The 13,074-nt window shown below is 47.4% G+C and overlaps 1 protein-coding gene across 2 annotated transcripts in view; it reads right to left on the bottom strand.

Annotated features, from left to right (window-relative positions):
- LOC121573895 (poly [ADP-ribose] polymerase tankyrase-1) overlaps window positions 1–13,074 on the bottom strand; it is a 128,268-nt gene that overhangs the window by 100,151 nt on the left and 15,043 nt on the right. For both annotated transcript variants that reach the window (XM_041886278.2, XM_041886279.2), the window contains exon 3: window positions 10,261–10,356. In XM_041886278.2, the coding sequence (XP_041742212.2) occupies window positions 10,261–10,356 (96 nt within the window). The remainder of the gene's footprint in view (window positions 1–10,260; window positions 10,357–13,074) is intronic.

The raw sequence follows: 13,074 nt of genomic DNA, 5'->3' as shown, positions 1-13,074 counted from the left end.
TCTTTACTTCACACATGTATGCATCGCATGCACGTGACTAAAGACCTATTCGCACGGGACTAGTATTACTAGAGAACGTGGTTATGTAATTATCACTCCAGGATGTCCGTTATTCCAGAAAATGATTCGGACAGGATTTGTTTTTTCCAAACTGCCCCCTGTAATTCTTTATTTTTTCCCAATAAATGTACAGTTATGACGCAAGCCTGAAGGTTTTTATTCTAGGCATGAAGATACAGTATTTCAACATGTCCAGGTGATAGGGCCACACTGATAACTCCAGCTTGGTTCCCAAGTTTCTAAACCATATTTCCTATAGAGTTACCATAATATTTGAATTGAGGAAGTGTGATCATAATCATTAGGATATTGTAGCGAGCCGCAGTACGTCCTAAATGCCCGCCAGCCTTCAGATGTGAGCTAAACAGTGCAATTGCACTTGAGATGCATTTTAAGGCATGGATGAGAAAGTTCACTTATCATTCCCAAACGTTTAGGTCAGTTGTATGCTGCTGCTTTGTGATCTGTTAACAGCAAGGGTTGCATTAAATAGGCTCAATATTTTTTACTGATGCATTTGCCAATATTCTATTCATGCATCTTATATAATATTACCATACACAATTTCAGTATCACATGTCTCAGATTGATGGACTGTGCCATCCCCACGGCCTCCACAATGGATCAGTCCACTCAGACAGGCGCCAATCAGACAGGTGTCTTGTACACCATGATATTGATATATGTACAGTGGGGAGAACAAGTATTTGATACACTGCCGATTTTGCAGGTTTTCCTACTTACAAAGCATGTAGAGGTCTGTAATTTTTATCATAGGTACACTTCAACTGTGAGAGACGGAATCTAAAACAAAAATCCAGAAAATCACATTGTATGATTTTTAAGTAATTCATTTGCATTTTATTGCATGACATAAGTATTTGATACATCAGAAAAGCAGAACTTAATATTTGGTACAGAAACCTTTGTTTGCAATTACAGAGATCATACGTTTCCTGTAGGTCTTGACCAGGTTTGCACACACTGCAGCAGGGATTTTGGCCCACTCGTCAATACAGACCTTCTCCAGATCCTTCAGGTTTCGGGGCTGTCGCTGGGCAATACGGACTTTCAGCTCCCTCCAAAGATGTTCTATTGGGTTCAGGTCTGGAGACTGGCTAGGCCACTCCAGGACCTTGAGATGCTTGTTACGGAGCCACTCCTTAGTTGCCCTAGCTGTGTGTTTCGGGTCGTTGTCATGCTGGAAGACCCAGCCACGACCCATCTTCAATGCTCTTACTGAGGGAAGGAGGTTGTTGGCCAAGATCTCGCGATACATGGCCCCATCCATCCTCCCCTCAATATGGTGCAGTCGTCCTGTCCCCTTTGCAGAAAAGCATCCCCAAAGAATGATGTTTCCACCTCCATGCTTCACGGTTGGGATGGTGTTCTTGGGGTTGTACTCATCCTTCTTCTTCCTCCAAACACGGCGAGTGGAGTTTAGACCAAAAAGCTCTATTTTTGTCTCATCAGACCACATGACCTTCTCCTATTCCTCCTCTGGATCATCCAGATGGTCATTGGCAAACTTCAGACTGGCCTGGACATGCGCTGGCTTGAGCAGGGGGACCTTGCGTGCGCTGCAGGATTTTAATCCATGACGGCGTAGTGTGTTACTAATGGTTTTCTTTGAGACTGTGGTCCCAGCTCTCTTCAGGTCATTGACCAGGTCCTGCCATGTAGTTCTGGGCTGATCCCTCACCTTCCTCATGATCATTGATGCCCCACGAGGTGAGATCTTGCATGGCGCCCCAGACCGAGGGTGATTGACCGTCATCTTGAACTTCTTCCATTTTCTAATAATTGCACCAACAGTTGTTGCCTTCTCACCAAGCTGCTTGCCTATTGTCCTGTAGCCCATCCCAGCCTTGTGCAGGTCTACAATTTTATCTCTGATGTCCTTACACAGCTCTCTGGTCTTGGCCATTGTGGAGAGGTTGGAGTCTGTTTGATTGAGTGTGTGGACAGGTGTCTTTTATACAGGTAACGAGTTCAAACAGGTGCAGTTAATACAAGTAATGAGTGGAGAACAGGAGGGCTTCTTAAAGGTGGTCCTCTGTAGCTCAGCTGGTAGAGCACGGCGCTTGTAACGCCAAGGTAGTGGGTTCGATCCCCGGGACCACCCATACACACAAAAAAAAATTATGCACACACGACTGTAAGTCGCTTTGGATAAAAGCGTCTGCTAAATGGCATATTATTATTATTATTAAAGAAAAACTAACAGGTCTGTGAGCGCCGGAATTCTTACTGGTTGGTAGGTGATCAAATACTTATTTCATGCAATAAAATGCAAATTCATTACTTAAAAATCATACAATGTGATTTTCTGGATTTTGGTTTTAGATTCCGTTTCTCACAGTTGAAGTGTACCTATGATAAAAATTACAGACCTCTACATGCTTTGTAAGTAGGAAAACCTGCAAAATCGGCAGTGTATCAAATACTTGTTCTCCCAACTGTATATCTTTTTTGGTTGCTACTGCTCGACTTAAGATATCTCGGTCGACCAACAGCCTATCGCCCAAACAATTGACCAGTTGACAAAATGGGGTCAGCCCTAATATACAGTGGGGGAAAAAGTATTTAGTCAGCCACCAATTGTGCAAGTTCTCCCACTTAAAAAGATGAGAGGCCTGTCATTTTCATCATAGGTACACGTCAACTATGACAGACAAATTGAGAAGAAAAAAATCCGGGTCTGTCGGTCTGTCTGGGTCTGTCGGTCTGTCTGGGTCTGTCGGTCTGTCTGGGTCTGTCGGTCTGTCTGGGTCTGTCGGTCTGTCTGTCTGGGTCTGTCGGTCTGTCTGTCTGGGTCTGTCGGTCAGTCTGTCTGGGTCTGTCAGTCAGTCTGTCTGGGTCTGTCAGTCAGTCTGTCTGGGTCTGTCAGTCAGTCTGTCTGGGTCTGTCAGGGTCTGTCAGTCAGTCTGTCTGGGTCTGTCAGTCAGTCTGTCTGGGTCTGTCAGTCAGTCTGTCTGGGTCTGTCAGTCAGTCTGTCTGGGTCTGTCAGTCAGTCTGTCTGGGTCTGTCAGTCAGTCTGTCTGGGTCTGTCAGTCAGTCTGTCTGGGTCTGTCCGTCAGTCTGTCTGCTCTGTCTGTCAGTCTGTCTGGGTCTGTCCGTGTCAGTCTGTCTGGGTCTGTCTGTCAGTCTGTCTGGGCCGTCTGTCAGTCTGTCTGGGCTGTCTGTCAGTCCGTCAGTCTGTCCGGGTCTGTCTGTCCGTCAGTCTGTCCGGGTCGCCGTCGGTCTGTCTGTCAGTCTGTCTGGGCCCGTCTGGGTCTGTCTGTCAGTCTGTCCGGGTCTGTCAGTCAGTCTGTCTGGGTCTGTCGGTCCAGTCTGTCTGGGTCTGTCAGTCAGTCTGTCTGGGTCTGTCAGCTCAGTCTGTCCGGGTCTGTCTGGCCCGCCTCAGTCTGTCTGGGTCTGTCAGTCAGTCTGTCTGTTGTCAGTCTGTCTGGGTCTGTCTGTCAGTCTGTCTGGGTCTGTCTGTCAGTCTGTCTGGGTCTGTCTGTCAGTCAGTCTGGGTCTGTCTGTCAGTCAGTCTGTCTGGGTCTGTCTGTCAGTCTGTCTGGGTCTGTCTGGGTCTGTCTGTCAGTCTGTCTGGGTCTGTCTGTCAGTCTGTCTGGGTCTGTCTGTCAGTCTGTCAGTCAGTCTGTCTGGGTCTGTCAGTCAGTCTGTCTGGGTCTGTCAGTCAGTCAGTCTGGGTCTGTCAGTCAGTCAGTCTGGGTCTGTCAGTCAGTCTGTCTGGGTCTGTCTGTCAGTCTGTCTGGGTCTGTCTGTCAGTCTGTCTGGGTCTGTCTGTCAGTCTGTCTGGGTCTGTCTGTCAGTCTGTCTGGGTCTGTCTGTCAGTCTGTCTGGGTCTGTCTGTCAGTCTGTCTGGGTCTGTCTGTCAGTCTGTCTGGGTCTGTCTGTCAGTCTGTCTGGGCTGTCTGTCAGTCTGTCTGGGTCTGTCTGTCAGTCTGTCTGGGTCTGTCTGTCAGTCTGTCTGGGTCTGTCTGTCAGTCTGTCTGGGTCTGTCTGGGTCTGTCTGTCAGTATGTCTGGGTCTGTCTGTCAGTATGTCTGGGTCTGTCGGTCGGAGTCTGTCTGGGTCTGTCGGTCGGAGTCTGTCTGGGTCTGTCGGTCGGAGTCTGTCTGGGTCTGTCGGTCGGAGTCTGTCTGGGTCTGTCGGTCGGAGTCTGTCGGAGTTGGTCTGTCTGGGTCTGTCTGTCAGTCTGTCTGGGTCTGTCTGTCAGTCTGTCTGGGTCTGTCAGTCAGTCTGTCTGGGTCTGTCAGTCAGTCTGTCTGGGTCTGTCAGTCAGTCTGTCTGGGTCTGTCAGTCAGTCTGTCTGGGTCTGTCAGTCAGTCTGTCTGGGTCTGTCAGTCAGTCTGTCTGGGTCTGTCTGTCGGGTCGTCTGTCAGTCTGTCTGGGTCTGTCTGTCAGTCTGTCTGGGTCTGTCTGTCGTCTGTCTGGGTCTGTCTGTCAGTCTGTCTGGCCGTCTGTCAGTCTGTCTGGGTCTCGTCTGTCAGTCGTCGTCTGCGGGTCTGTCTGTCAGTCTGTCTGGGTCTGTCTGTCAGTCTGTCTGGCTCTGTCTGTCGGTCTGTCTGTCAGTCTGTCTGGGTCTGTCTGTCAGTCTGTCTGCCGGTCTGCGTCTGTCAGTCTGTCTGGGTCTGTCTGTCAGTCTGTCTGGGCTGTCTGTCAGTCTGTCTGGGCTGTCTGTCAGTCTGTCTGGGTCTGTCTGTCAGTCTGTCTGGGTCTGTCTGTCAGTCTGTCTGGGTCTGTCTGTCAGTCTGTCTGGGTCTGTCTGTCAGTCTGTCTGGGTCTGTCTGTCAGTCTGTCTGGGTCTGTCGGTCGGAGTCTGTCTGGGTCTGTCTGTCGGAGTCTGTCTGGGTCTGTCGGTCGGAGTCTGTCTGGGTCTGTCTGTCGAGTCTGTCTGGGTCTGTCTGTCGGAGTCTGTCTGGGTCTGTCGGTCGGAGTCTGTCTGGGTCTGTCGGTCGGAGTCTGTCTGGGTCTGTCGGTCGGAGTCTGTCTGGGTCTGTCGGTCGGAGTCTGTCTGGGTCTGTCGGTCGGAGTCTGTCTGGGTCTGTCGGTCGGAGTCTGTCTGGGTCTGTCTGTCGGAGTCTGTCTGGGTCTGTCTGTCGGAGTCTGTCTGGGTCTGTCGGTCGGAGTCTGTCTGGGTCTGTCGGTCGGAGTCTGTCTGGGTCTGTCGGTCGGAGTCTGTCTGGGTCTGTCGGTCGGAGTCTGTCTGGGTCTGTCGGTCGGAGTCTGTCTGGGTCTGTCGGTCGGAGTCTGTCTGGGTCTGTCGGTCGGAGTCTGTCTGGGTCTGTCGGTCGGAGTCTGTCTGGGTCTGTCGGTCGGAGTCTGTCTGGGTCTGTCGGTCGGAGTCTGTCTGGGTCTGTCGGTCGGAGTCTGTCTGGGTCTGTCGGTCGGAGTCTGTCTGGGTCTGTCGGTCGGAGTCTGTCTGGGTCTGTCGGTCGGAGTCTGTCGGAGTTGGTCTGTCTGGGTCTGTCTGTCGGTCTGTCTGGGTCTGCTGGGCTCGGTCTGTCTGTGCCCGTCTGCCTGTGCCCGTCTGCCTGTGCCCGTCTGCCTGTGCCCGTCTGCCTGTGCCCGTCTGCCTGTGCCCGTCTGCCTGTGCCCGTCTGCCTGTGCCCGTCTGCCTGTGCCCGTCTGCCTGTGCCCGTCTGCCTGTGCCCGTCTGCCTGTGCCCGTCTGCCTGTGCCCGTCTGCCTGTGCCCGTCTGCCTGTGCCCGTCTGCCTGTGCCCGTCTGCCTGTGCCCGTCTGCCTGTGCCCGTCTGCCTGTGCCCGGCCGCCCGCTGCCTGTGCCCGTCTGCCTGTGCCCGTCTGCCTGTGCCCGTCTGCCTGTGCCCGTCTGCCTGTGCCCGTCTGCCTGTGCCCGTCTGCCTGTGCCCGTCTGCCTGTGCCCGTCTGCCTGTGCCCGTCTGCCTGTGCCCGTCTGCCTGTGCCCGTCTGCCTGTGCCCGTCTGCCTGTGCGTGTGGGAGAGAGTCGGGCCCTGAGCAGCAACAGCAGGGTCGGGCAGAGAGAGATAAGAAAAGTCGATATGTAACAATTACTGGAGTCTTCTCTCTCGCTGCAGCACTATTTACAGAGACAGTACAGTCTCCTCTGCTACTCTCTCTCAGAGCATAGGGAAAACATGACAGTTGTCTGGTGAATGTTGATAGATGGTTCATGATACAACAAGGCCAGAGTTTGTTGTGCCGTGATGTGCATTTCCTGTCTGGATCACATCAGTTCACTGACAATATCTCAAAGGAAAAGTCCTAGCAGGTGGTATAATTAAGATGGTGTATTGGCATTAGGGCTGATCCCATTTAGCCAAATGGTTGATTGTTTGGTCGATAGATTTCTTTAGTCGAGCAGTAGCCACATTTTTAAAAATAATATCATCATAGTGTACAAGACACCTGTCTGATTCGCGCCTGAGTGGACTAATCCATTGTGGAGGCGGTTGGTATGGCACAGTCCATCAGTCTAAGACATGTGCTACTGAAATGGTATATGGTTATATTACATAAGAACAATTGTGCAACACTAATAAAAATAATATTATTTTATAACAAATGCACTTTCTTCCGTCACGGATAGTGGTTGCTGTCCGCGGTTCTAAAACACATCAATGCGCTGTTGAATTGTCGCCTTTTCCTATACCATGTTGCTATGTGCATAATAGCAAAGTTAACCAGCTTATCAGTGTTGAGAACAATGCGGCGGAGGCAGCAGCAGAATGAGGAGATGAGAAAACAGCCCTTGCCTTATTGTCTAAGAAAAGTGAGGAGAGGAAACCAACTTAATTAGGTCTATAATCAATAGGCTGATGTTAAATGTGCCTGGCTTTATAAATCATCCATATACAGTACCAGTCAAAAGTTTGGACACACCAAACATTGCAGGGTTTTTCTTTATTTTTACTATTTTCTACATTGTAGAATAATAGTGAAGACATCAACACTATGAAATAACACATATGGAATCATGTAGTAACCAAAAAAAAAAAAGTGTTAAACAAATCAAAATATATTTTATATTTGAGATTCTTCAAATAGCCACCCTTTGCCTTGATGACAGCTTTGCACACTCTTGGCATTCTCTCAACCAGCTTCACCTGGAATGCTTTTCCAACAGTCTTGAAGGAGTTCCCACATATGCTTAGTACTTGTTGGCTGCTTTTCCTTCATTCTGACGTCCGACTCATCCCAAACCATCTCAATTGGGTTGAGATCGGGGGATTGTGGAGGCCAGGTCATTACATTTACATTTACGTCATTTAGCAGACGCTCTTATCCAGAGCGACTTACAAATCTGATGCAGCACTCCATCACTCTCCTTCTTGGTAAAATAGCCCTTACACAGCCTGGAGGTGTGTTGGGTCATTGTCCTGTTGAAAAACAAATGATAGTGGGACTAAGTCCAAACCAGATGGAATGGCGTATCGCTGCAGAATGCTGTGATAGCCATGCTGGTTAAGTGAATTCTAAATAAATCACAGACAGCGTCACCAGCAAAGCACCCCCACACCATAACACCTCCTCCTCCATGCTTTACGATGGGAACTACATATGCGGAGATCATTCGTGCACCCACACTGCATCTCACAAGATGCACCCACTGGTCTAATGTCCATTGCTCATGTTTCTTGGCCCAAGCAGGTCTTTTCTTCTTATTGGTGTCCTTTAGTAGTGGTTTCTTTGCAGCAATTCGACCATGAAGGCCTGATTCACACAGTCCCCTCTGAACAGTTGATGTTGAGATGTGTCTGTTACTTGAACTCTGTGAAGCATTTATTTGGCCAGCAATTTCTGAGGCTGGTAACTCTAATGAACTTATCCTCTGCAGCAGAGGTAAGTCTGGGTCTTCCATTCCTGTGGTGGTCCTCATGAGAGCCAGTTTCATCATAGCGCTTGATGGTTATTGCGACTGCACTTCAATAAACTTTAAAAGTTCTTGAAATGTTCCGTATTGACTGACCTTCATGTCTTAAAGTAATGATGGACTGTCGTTTCTCTTTGCTTATTTGAGCAGTTCTTGCCATAATATGGACTTGGTCCTTTACCAAATAGGGCTATCTTCTGTATACCCCCCTACCTTGTCACAACACAACTGATTGGCTCAAACGCATTAAGGAAAGAAATTCCACAACTTAACTTTTAAGAAGACACACCTGTTAATTGAAATGCATTCCAGGTGACTACCTCATGAAGCTGGTTGAGAGAATGCCAAGAGTGTGCAAAGGTGTCATCAAGGCAAAGGGTGGCTATTTGAAGAATCTGAAATATAAAATATATTTTGATTTGTTTAACACTTTTTTGGTTCCTACATGATTCCATACATGTTATTTCATAGTTTTGATGTCTTCACTATTATTCTACAATGTAAAAAATAGTAAAAATAAAGAAAAACCCTTGAATGAGTAGGTGTGTCCAAACCTTTGACTGGTAGTGTACCTGTATTGATCCACACACCTGTGTGGATTTTTACTGTACCTTCTCTTACGTTATTTTGAAGTTTGATTTGTTACATTAAACAATTCAGTAATAACACCGGGATTTTTTTTTTTACGCCAATAGTCAGTTTCTATCGCCAGTAAGAAACTGCTAAAAGCTGAGAATGCTAGCTAACTTGCTAGCACAACAAGTCAACAACTTCGGAAGCGCAAGCTTGCCAAATAGAGACACCAGGAAAATCGGCAGACTGGCCTCTAGTGGCGAAAGTAAGAACTGCATTTGAACAGGAAAATACAGTCAAGGAGGAGAATAATTATTCTGGACGAAATAGATGCATACTAAGACAAAAAAGGAAGGTGACAGTGTTGATATTAAAACAACTTAGTGCATTAAACAAAGAAAGATTAAAATGCAAATAGCAACCATTGGTGAAGTACCAGAGTTCTGCAATGTTCTACAAATAGGACTACTTCACTGTCAGTTTTGTCCTCCTATTATATTTGGTTGAAGTTTGGTTGAACAGTATAAAGAAATACATTTTTTTGGAGAAAGGGTCATTGATAAGTATCATGAATTATTATTATTATTATTATTATTATTATTAACAACTACTACTACGCATATTTATCTATAACTTTTATTATTCAAATACCACTATACCGTCAGAAATTAGACAAATAATGATATGTCAGCCACATCGCCCAGCCCCAACACAGTGTTTAATAAGCCTACTTCACACATGAATCAATAAACTGAAGATGTTGTCACGGTCATATTCACCAACAGATGGCAAACAGGAAACAATAAACAGTGGGTTACTCTTCTTGCATGCTACACTCGAGATTACTATACGGTTTCAGAGTGTGTAGTCCTTGCTACTCTCGCTGTACTGTGTGAATGTAATTGTGTTGAATACTGTTATCAAATCAATTCACATCTGCCTCACATACCAAAATGCCCAGCAGATATCATCCTCTACCTGATTGGTGTTTACAAGGTGGGTGGAAAGCTTCCTAAGACCGATCTCTGTTCTCAGCTCTGTATTTCTTTCCTTAATTTCTTTACCAGCCAGGGAATATGATGTAACCCCATGTAAACAAAGAGAGCATGAAAGAACAGAAACAGAATGGAACAGCCTAATTATGGATGAGTCTGACTGCTGCTGAATGCTGAGAGAATGAGAAGACAGCGCGAGAGACAGTGAGGGAGAGAGAGAGAGAGAGAGAGAGAGAGAGAGAGAGAGAGAGAGCGAACGAGCGAGCAAGAGAGAGTGTGCGAGAGAGAGGGAGAGCGAGAGAGACACCGCATCACACAACCAACTAACATACACAATCAACAGATGACACCATGTAGGATTTAAAGATGAGGAAGAGAAGTAAAAAGGGTGAAGGACAGAAGAGCACGGATTCAAGTGGAGCAGTTTGAACACACACAACTTAACTCTGGGAGAGTTGAGAGGTAGAAGTAGAGGTAAGGTGCTAGAGTAGAGGTACGTAGGAAAAGAGAGAGCAAGAGAGGTAGAGAAAGTGCTAGAGGTGAGGTAGAAAGGTATGTAGGTAGAAAGGTATGTAGGTAGAAAGGTATGTAGGTAGAAAGGTATGTAGGTAGAAAGGGAGAGTGGTAACAGTAGGGAAGGGGCGAGAGAGGAATTGAGAAAGATTACATTGGAGGTGGAGAGAGTTAGAGAAAAAGAGGGCAACAGAGGTAAACAGAGAGATAAAGAGGGCGTAGGAGAGAGGTAAAGTAAGTAGCTTATCACTTACCGGTGAGCACAGCCTTGGCGGATGGATCGGCCAGGTCCAGGGCACTCTTGCCGTCAGTGTTGCGAATGTTGGGGTCAGCTCCATGCTGGAGCAGCACTGTGCAGGGGAAACACAGACAGTAGCTGAGCTCAGGCAGGGACAGACACAGACCACGGCTGCTGCTAACACCAGCACTAGCACTACTGCCACTGCTGCTGCTGCCCGCTAGCACTCTCTGGCCCCGCAGCATGCTGCAGACATAAACATACATGGCACACCAGCGGTGCGTCTTGAGAACAGAGGACCAGAGCGGCAGCAGGGAGCAAGAGCGGAAAAAAACAACAGCCAAAACTGAACGCTGCGGCGGAGCGGAGGAGGGAAAAAAGCCATATTATAAAAACAGGCAGGACGACTCGGGCACTACCATGTGACTCCAGCACAGGTATGAGAGCAGAATATCAAAGCCTGCCTTTCTCTCTCTCCATCTATCCCAAGGAGTGAGTGAGAGAGGGAGCGTGAGAGAAAATAAAAGGGGAGAGGGGAAGGGAAGGAGAAAAAGAGGAAGAGAGATGGAGAAAAGGACATGCTTCCCAGGGTGCAGCGTTTTAATCTCCCCAGCTGAGTGATTGTCTGAGTGGAACGAACAGCAGAGCACAGCCATCACTCATAAGGAGACCAAACGAGAGAGCGAGAGAGCGAGAGAGCGAGAGAGAGATAGAGAGATAGATATACATACACACATACAGTACCAGTCAAACGTTTGGACACACCAGCTCATTCAAGGGTTGTTCTTTATTTTTACTATTTTCTACATTGTAGAATAATAGTGAAGACATCAAAACTCTGAAATAACACATATGGAATCATGTTGTAACCAAAAAAGTGTTAAACAAATCAAAATATTTTATATTTGAGATTCTTCAAATTGCCTTGATGCCAGCTTCGCACACTCTTGGCATTCTCTCAACCAGCTTCACCAGGAATGCTTTTCCAACAGTCTTGAAGGAGTTCCCACATATGCTGAGCACTTGTTGGCTGCTTTTCCTTCATTCTGCCGTCCGACTCATCCCAAACCATCTCAATTGGGTTGAGATCGGGGGATTGTGGAGGCCAGGTCATCTGATGCAGCACTCCATCACTCTCCTTCTTGGTCAAACAGCCCTTACACAGCCTGGAGGTGTATTGGGTCATTGTCCTGTTGAAAAGCCCAAACCAGACGGGATGGCGTATCGCTGCAGAATGCTGTGGTAGCCATGCTGGTTAAGTGTGCTTTGAATTCGAAATAAATCACTGACAGTGTCACCAGCAAAGCACCCCCACACCATAACACCTCCTCCTCCATGCTTTACGGTGGGAAATACACGTGCGGAGATCATCCGTTCACCCACACCGCGTCTCACAAAGACACGGCCGTTGGAACCAAAAATCTCTCAAAAACCAAATTTGGACTCCAGACCAAACAACACATTTCCACCGGTCTAATGTCCATTGCACGTGTTTCTTGGCCCAAGCAGGTATCTTCTTCTTATTGGTGTCCTTTAGTAGTGGTTTCTTTGCAACAATTCAACCATGAAGGCCTGATTCACACAGTCCCCTTTGAACAGTTGATGTTGAGATGTGTCTGTGACTTGTACTCTGTGAAGCATTTATTTGGGCTGTTAACTCTAATGAACTTATCCTCTGCAGCAGAGGTAACTCTGGGTCTTCCATTCCTGTGGCGGTCCTCATGAGAGCCAGTTTCATCATAGCGCTTAATGGTTTTTGCGACTGCACTTCAAGAAACTTTCAAAGTTCTTGAAATGTTCTGTATTGACTGACCTTCATGTCTTAAAGTAATGATGGACTGTCGTTTCTCTTTGCTTATTTGAGCTGTTCATGCCATAATATGGACTTGGTATTTTACCAAAATAGGGCCATCTTCTGTATACCCCCCCCCCCCCCCTACATTGTCAAAATACAACTGATTGGCTCAAACACATTAAGAAGGAAAGAAATTCCACAAATTAACTTTTAAGACACACCTGTTAATTGAAATGCATTCCAGGTGACTACCTCATGAAGCAGGTTGAGAGAATGCCAAGAGTGTGCAAAGCTGTCATCAAGGCAAAAGGGTGGCTATTTGAAGAATCTCAAATATAAAATATATTTTGTTTACTACATGATTCCATATATGTTATTTCATAGTTCTACAATGTAAAAAAATTGTAAAAATAAAAACCCTTGAATGAGTAGGTGTGTCCAAACTTTTGACTGGTATTGTATATACACACACACACACACACACAACCAATCACATCCTGCACCCCTACTACGCTTCAAGTTGTTCTTTACTGACACTGCTCTCTGTATTACTAAGGTTTACACACTGAATAATACACACAGAATAGAGGCAGAGAGGGGCAGAGAGCAGCAGAGAGAGGCAGAGAGCCAGAGAGAGGCAGAGAGCCAGAGAGAGGCAGAGCGAGGCAGAGAGCAAGAGAGAGGCAGAGCGAGGCAGAGAGCAAGAGAGAGGCAGAGCAAGAAAGAGGCAGAGAGCAAGAGAGAGGCAGAGAGCAAGAGAGAGGCAGAGAGAGCCAGAGAGAGGCAGAGAGAGCCAGAGAGCCAGAGAGGCAGAGAGCCAGAGAGCCAGAGAGAGGCAGAGAGCCAGACAGAGGCAGAGAGCCAGAGAGAGGCAGAGAGAGGCAGAGAGCCAGAGAGGGGCAGAGAGAGAGGCAGAGAGAGAGCCAGAGAGCCAGAGAGAGGCAGAGAGAGCCAGAGAGAGCCAGAGAGAGGCAGAGAGCCAGAGAGAGGCAGAGAGCCAGAGAGAGGCAGAGAGAGGCAGAGAGAGGCAGAGAG

The sequence above is a fragment of the Coregonus clupeaformis genome, chromosome 9, assembly GCF_020615455.1.
Source record: "Coregonus clupeaformis isolate EN_2021a chromosome 9, ASM2061545v1, whole genome shotgun sequence".
Lineage (NCBI taxonomy): Eukaryota > Metazoa > Chordata > Actinopteri > Salmoniformes > Salmonidae > Coregonus > Coregonus clupeaformis.
Note: the sequence above shows the minus strand (reverse complement) of the source record. Positions and strands in the feature narration are given on the sequence as shown.